Source organism: Oncorhynchus masou, chromosome 13 (assembly GCF_036934945.1).
Source record: "Oncorhynchus masou masou isolate Uvic2021 chromosome 13, UVic_Omas_1.1, whole genome shotgun sequence".
Taxonomy (NCBI): Eukaryota; Metazoa; Chordata; class Actinopteri; order Salmoniformes; family Salmonidae; genus Oncorhynchus; species Oncorhynchus masou.
This window is the reverse complement of record NC_088224.1, coordinates 22976330-22994514: the sequence shown is the minus strand read 5'-3', so window position 1 is coordinate 22994514 and position 18185 is coordinate 22976330. Positions and strand designations below refer to the sequence as shown.

The following is an 18185-nucleotide window of genomic DNA, read 5'->3' as shown; positions in this document are numbered from 1 at the left end:
GAGGTTATTGCAGTTTTATGTAGAGGAGATATGCGTTTGACCTGGACTTCAACCCTGGATTTCGAATCTTGGAAAAGTACCTGGAAAAGCTCAACTGTATCACAAAGTTCAGTACCGAAGCACACACGGCTGTATTTCTTAAGCTATTGTGGCACCTTGTGGCCAAAGTGATTATGCTGAAAGTACCATGTTTGTGCGTTGTTAGAGCAGGGATTGATCCTTATGGACATGGTCCATTTGAAAGTAATAAACACATTGAAAAACGTTAATTTCTATTTTTAAAGAGGAAGATAAGGATTATCCACATAGTCCCCAAACACACTCTCTCTCTCTCTCTCTCTCTCTCTCTCTCTCTCTCTCTCTCTCTCTCTCCTCTCTCCTCTCTCCTCTCTCTCTCCTCTCTCCTCTCTCTCCTCTCTCTCTCTTGTCTCTCTTGTCTCTCTCTCTGTCTCTCTCTCTCTCTCTCTCTCTCTCTCTCTCTCTCTCTCTCTGTGTCTTAGGGTATTGATATCAGTGTCAGGGCTGCACAGGGAGTAATGCCCCTACTGGACAGAAGGTGTGCTCTACAGGGCTGCAGTGCTGCTGAGTCTCACTGCAGTGTGCAGTGGCGTGTGTGTGTTTACAAGATATGTGTGTCACCTCTGCGGCTGCTGCTGCCACTCTGTCGCGGGAAAGGGAGGGGAGAGGGAGACAGGGAAAAGAAGAAAGAAAGAGGAGAGGGAAGGGGAAAGAGAAGGAGAGGAGGGAGAGAGAGAGAGGGAAGGGGAAAGAGAAGGAGACGAGAGTAGGGAGAGAGAGAGAGGGAAGGGGAAAGAGAAGGAGAGGAGGGAGAGAGAGAGGGAAGGGGAAAGAGCAAGAGAGTCCGGGGCCACGCCAAATAAAGCCATGTGGGCCTGGGCTGGGACGGCATCCCATACACTATAAATACGCTGCGCTCCTGGAGGTTCGGGTTTGGTGGCTGGGGCTTGAGACCTACAAAGACCACAGCAACCTGGTGCCTCGGAAGAGCCTCCTCTGTGATCCTCCGTAACTCAGCCTCCGTTGTAGCAACCTCAGCAACTATGCCCCGCGTAGATGCAGACCTCAAATTGGACTTTAAGGATGTCCTATTCAGACCCAAGAGGAGCAGTCTGAAGAGCAGATCAGAGGTAGGCCTGGAGGGGGCTGGGGACTGGGTGTAGGGGACTGTGGGTCGTGGACTGGAGGTAGGGGACTGGATGTATGGGACTGGGGGTAGGGGACTGGAGGTATGGGACTGGGGGTAGGGGACTGAATGTATGGGACTGGGGGTAGGGGACTGAATGTATGGGACTGGGGGTAGGGGATTGGGGGTTGGGGACTGGAGGTAGGGGACTGGATGTATGGGACTGGGGGTAGGGGACTGAATGTATGGGACTGGGGGGGGGTGAATGGGGATTGGGGGTTGGGGACTGGATGGGACTGGGGGGGACTGGGGGCTGGGGGTAGGGGACTGGAGGTTGGGGACTGGAGGTAGGGGACTGGGGGCTGGAGGGGTATGGGACTGGAGGTAGGGGACTGGAGGTATGGGACTGGAGGTAGGGGGCTGGAGGTATGGAACTGGGGGTAGGGGACTGGAGGTATGGAACTGGGGGTAGGGGACTGGAGGTTGGGGACTGGAGGTATGGGACTGGGGGTATGGGATTGGGGGTAGGGGACTGGGGGTAGTGGACTAGAGGTATGGGATTGGGGGTAAGGGGACTGGGGGTAAGGGGACTGGGGGTAGGGGACTGGGGTATGGAACTGTGGGTAGGGGAATGGGGACAGGAGGTAGGGGAATGGGGGTAGGGGACTGGGGGTAAGGGGACTGGGGTTAGGGGACTGGGGGTAGGGGACTGGAGGTAGGGGACTGGCGGTAGGGGACAGGAGGTATGGAACTGGGGGTAGGGGACTGGAGGTAGGGACAGGAGGTAGGGGAATGGGGAATGGGGGTAGGGGACTGGGGGTAGGGGACTGGAGATGGGGACTGGGGGTAGGGGACTGGAGATAGGTGACTGGGGGTAGGGGGACTGGAGGGGATTGGGGGTAGGGGACTGGGGGTAAGGGGACTGGGGACTGGGGGTAGGGGACTGGGGGTAGGGACCGGAGGTAGGGGACTGGCGGTAGGGGACAGGAGGTATGGAACTGGGGGTAGGGGACTGGAGGTAGGGACAGGAGGTAGGGGAATGGGGGTAGGGGACTGGCGGTAGGGGACAGGAGGTAGGGGACTGGCGGTAGGGGAATTGGGAATGGGGATAAGGGACTGGGGGTAGGGGACTGGAGGTAGGGGACTGGCGGTAGGGGACTGGAGGTAGGGGACTGGCGGTAGGGGAATTGGGAATGGGGATAGGGGACTGGGTAGGGGACTGGAGGTAGGGAATGGGGATAGGGGAATGGGGGTAGGGGACTGGCGGTAGGGGGGACAGGGGAGGTAGGGGAATGGGGGTAGGGGACTGGCGGTAGGGGACAGGAGGTAGGGGACTGGCGGTAGGGGAATTGGGAATGGGGATAAGGGACTGGGGGTAGGGGATTGGCGGTAGGGGACTGGAGGTAGGGGACTGGCGGTAGGGGAATTGGGAATGGGGATAAGGGACTGGGGGTAAGGGGACTGGAGGTAGGGACAGGAGGTAGGGGAATGGGGGTAGGGGACTGGCGGTAGGGGACAGGAGGTAGGGGACTGGAGGTAGGGGAATTGGGAATGGGGATAAGGGACTGGGGGTAAGGGGAAGGGGAAGTTGTGTTCCTCTTGGTTCGCTGTGTGTTGTTTATGTCCTTGGCATTATTACAGGGAACATCTTATTAACTATTTGTAGTGGCTGGTGTTGATGTTATTGATCTGTAACCACAATTCGTTACTGTATCTGAATAAGGAGGACATGTCAGACTACTTGATTCATTTGAGAGTAATTTAGATCAAGGGTACTCAGTATAAATATATGTATGAGTTGTGTATGTGTGCATGATAGAAATTCTGAACAAGAAGAGGGAGGGACTTAGGGGAGTCGGTGACCTTCTCTTGGGTGACAGAGACAAGGGTTTGTTTTAGGCCTGCTGTGTAGAAGCATACAGTCATGTCAAGACATGAGCCAGTAGCCCAGTCTAGGCCTATGGCATGTCAGCTCTTACCTTGCTCTTGGGTCTTAAACTAAACCCAGACACTAAACCATGTAGTTTGGCATCAGGGTTTACTGTGTGTCAATGTAGGGGGCAACATGAGACAGGAGGACGCTTCTTGGAAAATCTGTTTAAAAATAGTCCTGCAGAGCTCTATGTGTTAACTGTCAATGAGAGCATTTTCCACATGCAGAGGGCCTACTGGAATAACACAAAGAGATAAACACACACACACACACAGTCTTGTACAGCTAACCTTGTGGGGACAAAATTCAGTCTCATTCAAAATCCTATTTTCCCTAACCAGTACTCTAACCCTAACCTTAACCCAAAAAACCTAACCTTAAACTTTACTCTAAACCTAAACCTAGCTTCTAACCCTAACACTAATTCTAACCTTAACATTAAACCCCCTAAAAATAACATTTGACCTTGTGGGTACCAACACAATATCCCCAGTTGGTCAAATGTTTGTTTGTTTACTATTCTTATGGGGACTTCTGGTCCCCACCAGAATAGTTTATCACTTCCAGACACACACACACACCATTTAATACACACATCCAAGGGTCCACAGGCGTGATAGGACACATGCATATCTGCTGTAGAGTACTAGACACACTGGAGTGTAACATGGGAGTACACATTTTGTTTCCGCCTATCTGTTCAGTGTTCATTCATTCAGTGCCTGCGGCCAGGCAGCTCTTGTCTTCTCTGCTGAAGTATTCTACTGTCTCTCTGGACAGCCACCGGGTCAAACAGTTTCTACCGTATAACACATGGTTTACTCCTGAGATCCACAACACATCACATCTACAGTATTTTACATCATTACGCATAATAGCTTCCAATTTAACACTGAGACTTCAGTATTGAATGTATGATTGGACATATCATGTACATATAATGATATGCAGATAATCAGCCATGCCCGAGTACTATTGATTAGATAGCCTGCAGCAGAAGAGGAAGCAAAAAGACTGCAGTAGCAGTTGGGATCAGTGTTTAGATGTGAATGGAGATGGTAGCTATATCACGCAGCATGGTATAAGAGATGCTGAAGTGCAGACTCCCTCCCTCCCTCTCTTTCCCTCTCTCCCTGAGCTTCACTGCAGCATGATGTCAGGGTGTGTGTGTGTGGACAACCTGACCTGAAAGACATGACATAGTAAACATAAATCTGTGACACTCAAAATAGTATGATGTTACATTTGGTACGGTTAATCAAATCAAATGTATTTATATAGCCCTTCGTACATCAGCTGATATCTCAAAGTGCTGTACAGAAACCCAGCCTAAAATACCAAACAGCAAGCAATGCAGGTGTAGAAGCATGGTGGTTAGGAAAAACTCCCTAGAAAGGCCAAAACCTAGGAAGAAACCTAGAGAGGAACCAGGCTATGTGGGGTGGCCAGTCCTCTTCTGGCTGTGCCGGGTAGAGATTATAACAGAACATGGCCAAGATGTTCAAATGTTCATAAATGACCAGCATGGTCGAATAATAATAAGGTAGAACAGTTGAAACTGGAGCAGCAGCACGGCCAGGTGGACTGGGGACAGCAAGGAGTCATCATGTCAGGTAGTCCTGGGGCATGGTCCTAGGGCTCAGGTCCTCCGAGAGAGTGAAGGAGAGAATTAGAGAACGCACACTTAGATTCACACAGGACACCGAATTGGACAGGAGAAGTACTCCAGATATAACAAACTGACCCCAGCCCCCTGACACATACACTACTGCAGCATAAATACTGGAGGCTGAGACAGGAGGGGTCAGGAGACACTGTGGCCCCACCCGAGGACACCCCCGGACAGGGCCAAACAGGAAGGATATAACCCCACCCACTTTGCCAAAGCACAGCCCCCACACCACTAGAGGGATATCTTCAACCACCAACTTACCATCCTGAGACAAAGCTACATAAGCTACATAAGACAGAAACCTTAACCCCTAAAATTTACCCCTAACCTTAATCTTTAACCTTAACCATAACCTTAATCCCTAACCATAATCCTAGCCGAGCTAATGTTAACCACCTAGCTAACGTTGGCTACAACACATTTAAATTCGTAACATATCATCCGAATAGTAATTAGTAACATATCACACGAAATGGATGATGGACATCCACAAATTAATACATACCATACAAAACGTAACATATCATACTAAATGGAGGGAGACAGATTTACATTTAATATGTCACATCTACGCCTGAGTCCAGGTTGGTGTGCAGTGGGGAGGCCGGAGTTCCCCCGCTTTGTCAGGCTATTATTTAATGGGCCTACAGTGATGGACTGACCTGCATCCCCAGCATCCCTGCTCCAACCCCTGCCCTCCAGCTCCCAGCTCCCATTCTCCAAGCCCCCCAGCCCTCCAGCCCAGCTCCCAGCCTCCACGCCCTCCAGCCCAGCCTCCAAGCCCCCCAGCCCTCCAACCCAGCTCCCAGCCTCCAAGCCCCCCAGCCCTCCAGCCCAGCCTCCAAGCCCTCCAGCCCAGCTCCCAGGCTCCAAGCCCCCCAGCCCAGCTCCAAGCCAACAAGCCCCCAGCCCAGCTCCAAGCCTCCAAGCCCCCCAGCCCAGCTCTCAGCCTCCAAGCCCCCCAGCCCAGCTCCCAGCCTCCAAGCCCTCCAGCCCAGCTCCCAGCCTCCAAGCCCCCAGCCCAGCTCCCAGCCTCAAAGCCCCCAGCCCAGCTCCCAGCCTCAAAGCCCCCCAGTCCAGCTCCCAGCCTCCAAGCCCCCCAGCCCAGCTCCAAGCCCCCAGCCCAGCTCCCAGCCTCCAAGCCCCCCAGCCCAGCACCAAGCCTCCAAGCCCCCCAGCCCAGCTCCCAGCCTCCAAGCCCCCAGCCCAGCTCCCAGCCTCCAAGCCCCCCAGCCCAGCTCCCAGCCTCCAAGCCCCCGGCCCAGCTCCCAGCCTCCCAGCCCCCAGCCCAGATCCCAGCATCCCTGCTACAGCCTCAACCCCCCAGCCCAGCTCCCTGACTCCCAGTTTTCAGCCCAGATCCCAGCATCCCTACTTCAACCCAACCCCCAGCCCAACTACCATCCTCCTTGACCACCAGCCCAGCTCCAAGCCTCCCTCCTCTCTTCCAGCCCAGCTCCCAGCCTCCCTGCCCCCCAGCCCAGCTCCCAGCCTCCAAGCCCCCAGCCCTCCAACCCAGCCCAGCCTCCAAGCCCCCAGCCCCAGCCCAGCCCCCAAGCCCTCCAGCACAGCTCCCAGCTCCAAGCCCCCAGCCCAGCTCCAAGCCTACAAGCCCCCAGCCCCTCCAAGCCCAGCCCCCAAGCCCTCCAGCACAGCTCCCAGGCTCCAAGCCCCCCCATCCCAGCTCCAAGCCTCCAGCCCACAAGCCCCCCAGCCCAGCCCAGCTCCAAGCCCAGCTCCCAGCCCAAAGCCCCCAGCCCAGCTCCCAGCCTCCAAGCCCCCCAGCCCAGCTCCCAGCTTCCAAGCCCTCCAGCCCAGCTCCCAGCCCCCAAGCACCCCCTCCAGCCCAGCTCCCAGCCTCCAAGCCCCCAAGCCCAGCTCCCAGCCTCCAAGCCCCCAGCCCAGCTCCCAGCCTCCAAGCCCCCGGCCCAGCCTCCCAGCCCCCAGTCCAGCTCCCAGCCTCCAAGCCCCCAGCCCAGCTTCCAGCCCCCAGCCCAGCTCCCAGCCTCCAAGCCCCCAGCCCAGCACCCTGCCTCCAAGCCCCCAGCCCAGCTCCCTGCCTCCAAGCCCCCAAGCCCAGCTCCCAGCCTCCAAGCCCCCCAGCCTAGCTCCCTGCCTCCAAGCCCCCGGCCCAGCTCCCTGCCTCCCAGCCCCCAGCCCAGATCCCAGCATCCCTGCTACAACCTCAACCCCCAGCCCAGCTCCCTGCCTCCCAGTTTTCAGCCCAGATCCCAGCATCCCTACTTCAACCCAACCCCCAGCCCAACTACCATCCTCCTTGACCACCAGCCCAGCTCCAAGCCTCCCTCCCTCCCTTCCAGCCCAGCTCCCAGCCTCCCTGCCCCCCAGCCCAGCTCCCAGCCTCCCTCCAGCCCAGCCTCCAGCCCAGCTCCCAGCCTCCCAGCCCCTAGCCCAGCCCCCAGCCCTCCAGCACAGCTCCCAGGCTCCAAGCCCCCATCCCAGCTCCAAGCCTCCCCCCCAGCCCAGCTCCAAGCCTCCCTTCTTTCCAGCCCCCCCAGACTCCCTGCTCCAACCCCAGCTCCCAGCTTCCAAGCCTCCAGCCCCTCCCAGCCTCCAAGCCCTCCAGCCCAGCTCCCAGCCCCCTGCTCCCCAGCCCAGCTTCAAAGCCCCCAGTCCAGCTCCCAGCCTCCAAGCCCCCAGCCCAGCTCCCAGTCACCCAGGGCAGCTCCCAGTCCAAGCCCCCCAGGCACCTGCCTCCAAGCCCCCAGCCCCTCCCTCTCCAGGGCTATTGATCCAAGCCCCCAGCCTAGCTCCCCTGCCTCCAAGCCCCGGCCCAGCTAGCCTCCCAGCCCCCCAGCCCAGGCATCCCTGCTACAACCTCAACCCCCCAGCCCAGGCCTCCCAGTTTCCAGGATCCCAGCATCCCTACTCAAGGGAGACCATCCTCCTGACCACCAGGGAGAGCCTCCCTCCCTCCCTTCCAGAGAGGGCCCAGCTCCCAGGGAGAGCCTCCCAGCCCCCCAGCCCAGCTCCCAGCCTCCTTGACCACCAGAGCCTCCAAGCCTCCCTCATTTCCAGAGAGGAGCCCAGCTCCCAGCCTCCCTTCTTTCCAGAGCTCCCAGAGCTCCAAGGGAGAACACCCAGAGCCCTCTGCCTCCCAGGAGCTTTAGTCCAGGTGATCTACAGCCATAGTCACTCCAGGGCTGAGGGAGAAGGGGCCAGGCACCTACCATTAGAGGGCTATTGATCTAGGAGAGGGAGAAGGAGAGGGAGAAGAATAGGGAGAGGGAGAAGAAGAGGGAGAGGGAGAAGAAGAGGGAGAGAGAGGGGGAGAGGGAGAGGGAGAGAGAGAGAAGAAGAGGGAGAGGGAGAGGGAGAGGGAGAAGAAGAGGGAGAGGGAGAGGGAGAAGAAGAGGGAGAAGGAGAAGAAGAGGGAGAGGGAGAGGGAGAAGAAGAGGGAGAGAGAGGGGAAGAGGGAGAGGGAGAGAGAGAAGAAGAGGGAGAGAGAGAGGGAGAGGGAGAAGAAGAGGGAGAGGGAGAGGGAGAGGGAGAAGAAGAGGGAGAGAGAGAGGGAGAGGGAGAAGAAGAGGGAGAGGGAGAAGAAGAGGGAGAGAGAGAGGGAGAGGGAGAGGGAGAAGAAGAGGGAGAGGGAGAAGAAGAGGGAGAGGGAGAGAGAGAAGAAGAGGGAGAGGGAGAGGGAGAAGAAGAGGGAGAGGGAGAAGAAGAGGGAGAGAGAAAGAGAGAGAGAAGCGAAAGAGACACAGGCCACTGAAACCCCATTAAACAGAGAGACTAGTGGACGTCCAGTCACAGGTGGAGTTCACAGGAAACGCTCTGTGACTTATTGATTTCCTGTTGGGAGGAATTCACAGCAACAGAGCAGAGGCAGAGGGAGTTTTTTCATCTAACCGGAACATTGGTAATTCATACTCTCACCTCTCCCACCGTCCAGCCCCATGTCTCCTTGACTGGACATGTAATACTGGCATAATGAAATGTGGGGCTATAAAATGTTGCTCCCTCGAGGGAGTAATTTAATATGGAGATGAAACAGTAAGTGCTGTCTGTGAAATGAAGAGGAGGCTGGCAATTTCAGCAGAAATTATATTCACTTTTGGTGGGAGTTAAATAAATATTAGCTATTGATCAGCAAACACTTACTGGTGTCAAGCTATGAGTGATGTCCTTTTTAGAGAACCATGTTTAAACCAGTCAGTCACTCTCCAGCCAACTGAGCTCCTAGATAAGAACCAACCAATCAACCTGCCGCTGAATAGACAGAGCTTTGAGCTGTGCAATACCTGATACCCTTGGCCAATCTCTCTCTCTCTCTCTCTCTCGCTCTGTCTGTCTCTCTCTGAGATCACCAGGGGTCCGGTTACAGGCTGCCAGAGCTAATCTAAATGATTCAGCACATCCCCTTCAACACAGTGAATTGTTCTCTGTCTCAGCAGCACAGACACATATTGTGAGTTGGATAAAGCCTGAAGCTTCACCCTCACGCTGGTGTACAGTATGTAACCCATCCTACTGTGTGTTTATCGAAGGCCTTGGCCTGTACTTTGGGTCAGGGAGATTAAGGTACAGGCCATTGGTATCAGGTGGAATCAGGTAGCTTTACCTTTCAGGAAGTAATACGGGTGTTTTAATAACTTGTGTTTTTTGCCTGCATGATGTGCTGTACTCAGACCTCCTCTAAAAATAGGTTATCCAGGCTGCGGTCAAAGATCCCTAATCGTGAAGAACCCTGTGGAGGAGGTCCCTATTTAATCAGGTCCATCATTGTATTACATCCCGTATCCACCTCCTCTGTTCTGGGGGGTGATTAAATTGAGCTCCTGGCTTGGCCTCGGGCCCAAGCCTGGTTGTAACTGTAGCACTGAGCTGACTCATACTCCACTCAGTTTAACTCAAGCCCAGAAAGGCCTTCACATGACGACAGGATATCACTAACCCTAACCCTGGCTTGATGTCCACTTGTGTCTGCATGCTAAATCAACATATATCTCAATGCTTTCAGGTTGACCTGGCAAGGACGTTCACATTCCGTAACTCTAAGCAGACCTACCATGGCATCCCCATCATCGCTGCCAACATGGACACCACAGGGACCTTTGAGATGGCCCGGGTCCTCAGCAAGGTGAGAGTAACACACTGACAGTCTTTCACTTTCATCCCACTCTGACTGGCTGACTGACTGACTGACTGACTGGCTGACTGACTGACTGGCTGACGGATAAACGGACGGACTGACAGACTGACTGACTCTCTCTCCATATCTCCCTCCAGCACACACTCTTCACGGCTATGCAGAAGCACTACTCACTGGATGAGTGGAAGACCTTTGCAGTCAACCACCCAGAATGCTTAGAGGTAAAACAGGAAGTCCCCACAGATACTCTTTCATGTCCCCCATGGTGTGAACATCGTCTATGGTGTCTGAGGCTTGTAAAGTACTAAAGTCATTTCCTCTTGGGGATTAATGAAGTGTTTTGATTGAATGAATTGCTCATACTGCATTATTGTATTGTTGACCTCCAGCACATAGCAGCCAGCTCTGGCAGCGGTAAGGCTGATCTAGAGAGACTGTGTGAGATCTTGGAGGCTATCCCTGACATAAAATACATCTGTCTGGACGTTGCCAACGGTTACTCAGAGTACTTTGTGGAATTCGTGAAAACCGTCAGGGACAAGTTCCCCAAACACACCATCATGGTAAGATGAGAGTTCTCTGCATTTTCTTTATGGATTTTAGCTTAGTGATCAAATGTTCTTTGTTTATTAATAATACATTTGAGCAAACATGAATACAGATATACAAAATATATATAGTTTAATCCAGGTTTATATGTATTATGTGTCCACATCATGATCTATCTTTAGCTGGCGGATGATCAGGAAATAGTTTGCCATTCAAGTCTTGAGCCCTTGATAGTTACCATTGCCTTGTTTATACCTGGTTCTAACATGCATCCTTTTATCCTGATCTTATCCACATTCTGATGGTGCCCACGTTGTAGCCATTGCATCTACACATGGCAAAGATGTCTCTTTGGCTGCGTTTACACAATAGCTGGGCAAAAGCTGGGCCAATAGCTGGGCAAAATATCAGAATTGGGCTGCCTGTATAAACACAGCCTTAGTCAACCACAACAGTTTGTTTTATGTCTTCTGCTTGCTTCATGTATGTATGTATAAAGAATTTTAATAGGTCATGAAAGGTGTGAGGTTGTACCTTCTAAAAGGTCATGGAGGGTATGAAGTTGTTCCTTCTAAAAGGTCATGGAGGGTATGAGTTTGTACCTTGGTCATGGAGGGTGTGAGGTTGTACCTTCTAAAAGGTCATGGAGGGCGTGAGGTTGTTCCTTCTAAAAGGTCATGGAGGGTATGAGGTTGTACCTTCTAAAAGGTCATAGAGGGTGTGAGGTTGTTCCTTCTAAAAGGTCATGGAGGGTATGAGGTTGTACCTTGGTCATGGAGGGTGTGAGGTTGTTCCTTATAAAAGGTAATGGAGGGTGTGAGGTTGTTCCTTCTAAAAGGTTATGGAGGGTATGAGGTTGTTCCTTCTAAAAGGTCATGGAGGGTATGAGGTTGTACCTTCTAAAAGGTCATAGAGGGTGTGAGGTTGTTCCTTCTAAAAGGTCATGGAGGGTATGAGGTTGTACTTGGTCATGGAGGGTGTGAGGTTGTCTTATAAAAGGTAATGGAGGGTGTGAGGTTGTTCCTTCTAAAAGGTTATGGAGGGTATGAGGTTGTTCCTTCTAAAAGTTCATGGAGGGTGTGTGAGGTTGTTCCTACTAAAAGGTCATGGAGGGTATGAGGTTGTTCCTACTAAAAGGTCATGGAGGGTATGAGGTTGTACCCTCTAAAAGGTCATGGAGGGTTTGAGGTTGTTCCTTCTAAAAGGTCATGGAGGGTTTGAGGTTGTTCCTACTAAAAGGTCATGGAGGGTATGAGGTTGTACCCTCTAAAAGGTCATGGAGGGTGTGAGGTTGTTCCTACTAAAAGGTCATGGAGGGTTTGAGGTTGTTCCTACTAAAAGGTCATGGAGGGTATGAGGTTGTACCCTCTAAAAGGTCATGGAGGGTGTGAGGTTGTTCCTACTAAAAGGTCATGGAGGGTTTGAGGTTGTTCCTACTAAAAGGTCATGGAGGGTATGAGGTTGTACCCTCTAAAAGGTCATGGAGGGTGGAGGGTTCCTTCTAAAAGGTCATGGAGGGTATGAGGTGTCCTCTAAAAGGTCATGGAGGGTTTGAGGTTGTTCCTTGGTCTGTTTAACAAGACAGAAGTGTCCTAATAATTACTATTATCTAACCTGGAGGCCTGTGTCTCTTTATTTTCCCTGTGAGTGTGTGTGTGTGTGTGTGTGTGTGTGTGTGTGTGTGTGTGTGTGTATGTGTGTGTGTATGTGTGTATGTGTGTGCGTGTATGCGCAGGCTGGTAACGTGGTAACAGGGGAGATGGTGGAAGAGCTCATTCTCTCTGGCGCTGACATCATCAAAGTGGGCATCGGGCCAGGTGGGTGCGTCAGTCAAAGTGTTCCCCCTGGCAAGGTGGGTGCATAAATCTAAGTGTTCCCGGAGGCAAGGAGACTGTCCACATCTGTTCCATCTCTACACACACGCCAAGCTACCTAACTGCTTCGGGCAACAAACAAAGACATTCAATAAATCCTCTAATGTAGCATAAAGGGATGTTGTAATGACCGGGGTGAGGAATTACAATAGACTATATTATGGTGTTGTATTAATGAACTTCTTTGATATGTAACAGTAATAATGAATAACGTCTCTATTGACAGGCTCAGTGTGCACAACCCGTATCAAGACCGGGGTGGGCTACCCTCAGCTCAGCGCTGTTATCGAGTGTGCAGACTCCGCCCACGGCCTCAAGGGACATATTATCTCAGTGAGACCCCCTCCCCCTCATTGCCTTTGAATACACACACTAGACTGTAGATATGCTATCCAGTTGTTTGAGGCATCTCTCTATTAAGTTGTCTTGGGGTTGGCTCAGGGACTGACAAAGTATTGGATGACAGTTGTTTGAGTCATCTTTCTATTAAGTTGTCTTGGGGTTGGCTCAGGGACTGACAAAGTATTGGATGACAGTTGTTTGAGTCATCTCTCTATTAAGTTGTCTTGGGGTTGGGTCAGGGACTGACAAAGTATTGGATGACAGTTGTTTGAGTCATCTCTCTATTAAGTTGTCTTGGGGTTGGGTCAGGGACTGACAAAGTATTGGATGACAGTTGTTTGAATCATCTCTCTATTAAGTTGTCTTGTGGTTGGCTCAGGGACTGACAAAGTATTGGATGACCAGTTGTTTGAGGCATCTCTCTATTTGTAATACAGAAGCAGCCATGACAAACACATTTTGGTGCGATCTCTGTAGCAACGTGTTACCTCTAGAGGGCAGTATTAGTCTTGCAAATGGAAAGAAGCAAACATTTTTATTTGATTTTTTAAATAGGCAAGTCAGCTAAGAACAAATTCTTATTTACAATGACGGCCTAAGAACAGTGGGTTAACTGCCTTATTCAGGCCATAATGACAGATATTTACCTTGTCAGCGCGGGGATTCGATCTAGCAACCTTTCGTTTACTGGCCCAACGCTCTTAACCATTATTGAAATTGCAAAGTGATGACCACATTAAAATGTAAAAGCTGGACAACACCAACAATGTATTTCTCTTCCACAGGATGGTGGCTGCAGTTGCCCAGGTGACGTGGCTAAAGCTTTTGGTATGTGGACCCCCTAACACACGTGTCAAACACATTCCACCAGAGGGCCGAGTGTCTGCAGGTTTTAGCTCATGCCTTGTACTTGATTGATGAATTAAGGTCACTGATTAGTAAGGAACTCCCTCACCTGGTTGTCTCGGTCTTAATTGGAAGGAAAAAACAAAAACCAGCAGACACTATCCTAACAGAACCACCTGACTTCATAACTGCCTTTAGTACATCGAGTGTGAATGGTCGTTAGACTATATTAAAACTTCTTAGGGCTGCAATCCGTTAACGGGATCGATATGACAACAGCCAGTGAAAGTGTAGGGCGCCAAATTCAAAACAACAGAAATCTCATAATTAAAATTCCTCAAACATACATGTATTTAATACCGTTTTAAAGGTAATCTTGTTGTTAATCCCACCACAGTGTCCGATTTCAAATAGGCTTTACAGCGAAAGCACCACAAACGATTATGTTAGGTCACCACCAACTCACAGAAAAACACAGCCATTTTTCCAGCCAAAGAGAGGAGTCACAAAAAGCACAAATAGAGATAAAATTCATCACTAACCTTTGATGATCTTCATCAGATGACACTCATAGGACTTCATGTTACACAATACATGTATGTTTTGTTTGATAAAGTTCATATTTATATTAAAACATCTCAGTATACATTGGCGCGTTATGTTCACTAGTTCCAAAAACATCCAGTGATATTGCAGAGCCATATCATTTTACAGAAATACTCATGATAAATGTTGATGAAAATACAATTGTTAGACATGGAAATATAGATATACCTCTCCTTAATGCAACCACTGTGTCAGATTTTTTTTTATTACGGAAAAAGCAAACCATGCTATAATCTGAGACTCAGAAAAAGAAAAAAATGTATCCGCCATGTTGGAGTCAACAGAAATCAGAAATAACATTATGAGTATTCCCTTTGATGATATTCATCAGAATGCACTCCCATGAATCCTAGTTCCACAATAAATGTTTGTTTTGTTTGATAATGTCCATTATTTATGTCCAAGTAGCTACTTTTGTTAGGGCGTTTAGTACACCTATCCAAACGCTCGTGCAGGTCCAGCCGAACGTCGGACGAAAACTTAAAAAAGTTATATTACAGGTCTTAGAAACATTTCAAACTAAGTATAGAATCAATCTTTAGGGTGTTGTTATCATAAATCTTCAATAACATTCCAACCGGAGAATTCCATTGTCTGTAGAAAAGCCATGGAGCGCAGGTCGCTCTCATGTGAAATACACATGACCAGGACCTGGCTCTCTGCAAGACCACTGACTCAAAGAGCTCCCATCTGGCCCCACATCACAGTAGAAGCCTCATTCAAGTTTCTAAAGACGGTTGACATCTAGTGGAAGCCTTAGGAAGTGCAACATAACCAATATCCCACTGTGTATTCAATAGGGTCTGGGTTGAAAATCGACCAATCTCAGATTTCCCACTTCCTGTTTGGATTTCTTCTCAGGTTATTGCCTGCCATTCGAGTTCTGTTATACTCACAGACATCATTCAAACAGATTTAGAAACTTCAGAGTGTTTTATATCTAATGATAATAATAATATGCATATATTAGCAACTGGGACTGAGGAGCAGGCCGTTTACTCTGGGCACCTTTCATCCAAGCTACTCAATACTGCCCCTGCAGCCATAAGAAGTTACAGCAGGGCCTTGTTCAACGAGGAGACACCATTTTGAACTACCTGAACTTGTCCTTGGCTGGTTGCTGATTGGCTTCCATCCTCATCCACAGGTGCAGGGGCTGACTTTGTGATGATGGGGGGCATGCTGGCGGGACACGACCAGTGTCTGGGTGAGGTCGTCCAGAAGGATGGCAAGAAGGTCAAACTGTTCTACGGGATGAGCTCAGACACCGCCATGAAGAAATACGTAGGGGGAGTGGCCGAGTACAGGTGAGACACAGTCACCTACCAACCACTATCTGTCAATATGGGCAAGAGCATGCTAAATGACCTGTTGAATGTTACTGTGAAGAGGCCTGCTAAATGACCTGTTGGATGTTACTGTGAAGAGGCCTGCTTAATGACCTGTTGAATGTTACTGTGAGGCGGCCTGCTAAATGATCTGTTGAATGTTAATGTGAGGGGGCCTGCTAAATGACCTGTTGGATGTAACTGTGAGGGGGCCTGCTAAATGACCTGTTGAATGTTACTGTGAGGGGGCCTGCTAAATGACCTGTTAGATGTAACTGTGAGGGGGCCTGATGAATGACCTGTTAGATGTTACTGTGAGGGGGCCTGCTAAATGACCTGTTGAATGTTACTGTGAGGGGGCCTGCTAAATGATCTATTGCATGTTACTGTGAGGGGGCCTGCTAAATGACCTGTTGAATGTTACTGTGAGGGGGCCTGCTAAATGATCTATTGCATGTAACTGTGAGGGGGCCTGCTAAATGATCTATTGCATGTAACTGTGAGGGGGCCTGCTAAATGACCTGTTGGATGTAACTGTGAGGGGGCCTGCTAAATGATCTGTTGAATGTAACTGTGAGGGGGCCTGCTAAATGACCTGTTGGATGTAACTGTGAGGGGGCCTGCTAAATGATCTATTGCATGTAACTGTGAGGGGGCCTGCTAAATGATCTATTGCATGTAACTGTGAGGGGGCCTGCTAAATGGCCTGTTGGATGTAACTGTGAGGGGGCCTGCTAAATGATCTATTGCATGTAACTGTGAGGGGGCCTGCTAAATGATCTATTGCATGTAACTGTGAGGGGGCCTGCTAAATGACCTGTTGAATGTAACTGTGAGGGGGCCTGCTAAATGATCTATTGCATGTAACTGTGAGGGGGCCTGCTGAATGATCTATTGCATGTAACTGTGAGGGGGCCTGCTAAATGACCTGTTGGATGTAACTGTGAGGGGGCCTGCTAAATGATCTGTTGAATGTAACTCTGAGGGGGCCTGCTAAATAACCTGTTGGATGTAACTGTGAGGGGGCCTGCTAAATGACCTGTTAAATGTTACTGTGAGGGGGATGTAATGTTATTGTGAGGGGGCCTGCTAAATGACCTGTTGAATGCAACTGTGAGGGGGCCTGCTAAATGATCTATTGAATGTTACTGTGAGGAGGCCTGCTAAATGACCTATTGGATGTTATTGTGAGGGGGCCTGCTAAATGACCTATTGGATGTTATTGTGATGGGGCCTGCTAAATGACCTATTGGATGTTATTGTGAGGGGGCCTGCTAAATGACCTATTGGATGTTATTGTGAGGGGGCCTGCTAAATGACCTATTGGATGTTATTGTGATGGGGCCTGCTAAATGACCTATTGGATGTTATTGTGAGGGGGCCTGCTAAATGACCTATTGGATGTTATTGTGAGGGGGCCTGCTAAATGACCTATTGGATGTTATTGTGATGGGGCCTGCTAAATGACCTATTGGATGTTACCGTGAGGGGGCCTGCTAAATGACCTATTGGATGTTATTGTGAGGGGGTCTGCTAAATGACCTATTGAATGTTATTGTGATGGGGCCTGCTAAATGACATATTGGCTGTTATTGTGAGGGGCCCTGCTAAATGACCTATTGGATGTTACTGTGAGGGGGCCTGCTAAATGACATATTGGCTGTTATTGTGATGGGGCCTGCTAAATGACCTATTGGCTGTTATTGTGATGGGGCCTTCTAAATGACCTATTGGATGTTACTGTAAGGGGGCCTGCTAAATGATCTGTTGAATGTAACTGTGAGGGGGCCTTCTAAATGACCTGTTGAATGTAACTGTGAGGGGGCCTTCTAAATGACCATGTTATGAGGTGGCTGTAAATGATCTGTTGAATGTAACTGTGAGGGGGCCTTCTAAATGACCTATTGGATGTTACTGTGAGGTGGCCTGCTAAATGATCTGTTGAATGTAACTGTGAGGGGGCCTTCTAAATGACCTGTTGAATGTAACTGTGAGGGGGCAGATGGAGAATTAGTCCTTAGAAGATTGAACTTGTTAATGTGAAGTTGCATGGTATCTTTGTTTTTTTGTTGTATAATACCCCGTGAAATACATTTATTTTACCCACCTTTGTTATTCAAAATCCAACTGCTGCTACCAATGTGATGTAAAAGACAAAGTTTAAGTGTCCTCTGAATAAAAATGATTTGTAATCGTGATCAGTAACATCACCATGATGTTGCTTGAACATTGTCTCAGCGTTATCAGATATACTGAGTTGGTGCTGATGTTCTCCTCTCCCTCTGTAGGGCGTCAGAGGGTAGGACCGTGGAAGTTCCTTACAGAGGAGATGTTGAGATCACCATCAGAGATATCCTAGGGGGGCTCCGTTCCACCTGTACCTATGTAGGAGCTGCCAAACTGAAGGAGCTTAGTCGCAGAACCACCTTTATCAGAGTCACACAGCAGGCCAGCACCATGTTCCACTAATCACACACGAACAGGAAAACACACTACCGCCATCACTACAAATGTGTTTCTCTCTGGACCTCTGTTGCAACATGCTCTGCATATTTGGTTATTATGTAAAATTGTGAGTAATATTATCAGAACATGATTTAAAACATTCAGTCTGCTCTGCAGAAATAAAATATGCAAGAGCCTGTTAGGGTTGCTTGAAACCTTACTACTCTGTCCATACTCAGTGTATATTACTTATTGCAATAACTGCATGCTGGCTTTGAGTGCTTTCCATGGTGTTTCCTCTCTAGACTGATAATATTAAAGGTCCAATGCAGA

At 49.9% G+C, this 18185-nt stretch overlaps 1 protein-coding gene across 1 annotated transcript; it reads left to right on the top strand.

Moving 5' to 3' along the window:
- Positions 1 to 794: 794 nt before the first annotated feature.
- LOC135551921 (GMP reductase 1) lies at positions 795 to 18185 on the top strand. Its single transcript, XM_064983202.1, has 9 exons — positions 795 to 1148; positions 9731 to 9850; positions 10000 to 10083; positions 10252 to 10425; positions 12147 to 12228; positions 12512 to 12618; positions 13413 to 13455; positions 15227 to 15386; positions 17696 to 18185. The coding sequence occupies exons 1-9, from the start codon at positions 1062 to 1064 to the stop codon at positions 17874 to 17876; spliced, it is 1038 nt and encodes a 345-aa protein (XP_064839274.1). The 5' UTR covers positions 795 to 1061; the 3' UTR covers positions 17877 to 18185.

Bases quoted from the DNA above. Each gene is read 5' to 3' on its own strand.
- LOC135551921 (XM_064983202.1), top strand. From the start codon at position 1,062: ATGCCCCGCGTAGATGCAGACCTCAAATTGGACTTTAAGGATGTCCTA. The intron at 10,084-10,251 runs GTAAAACAGGAA...GTTGACCTCCAG, and splicing joins ACCACCCAGAATGCTTAGAG to CACATAGCAGCCAGCTCTGG. The intron at 12,229-12,511 runs GTGGGTGCGTCA...CTCTATTGACAG, and splicing joins CAAAGTGGGCATCGGGCCAG to GCTCAGTGTGCACAACCCGT.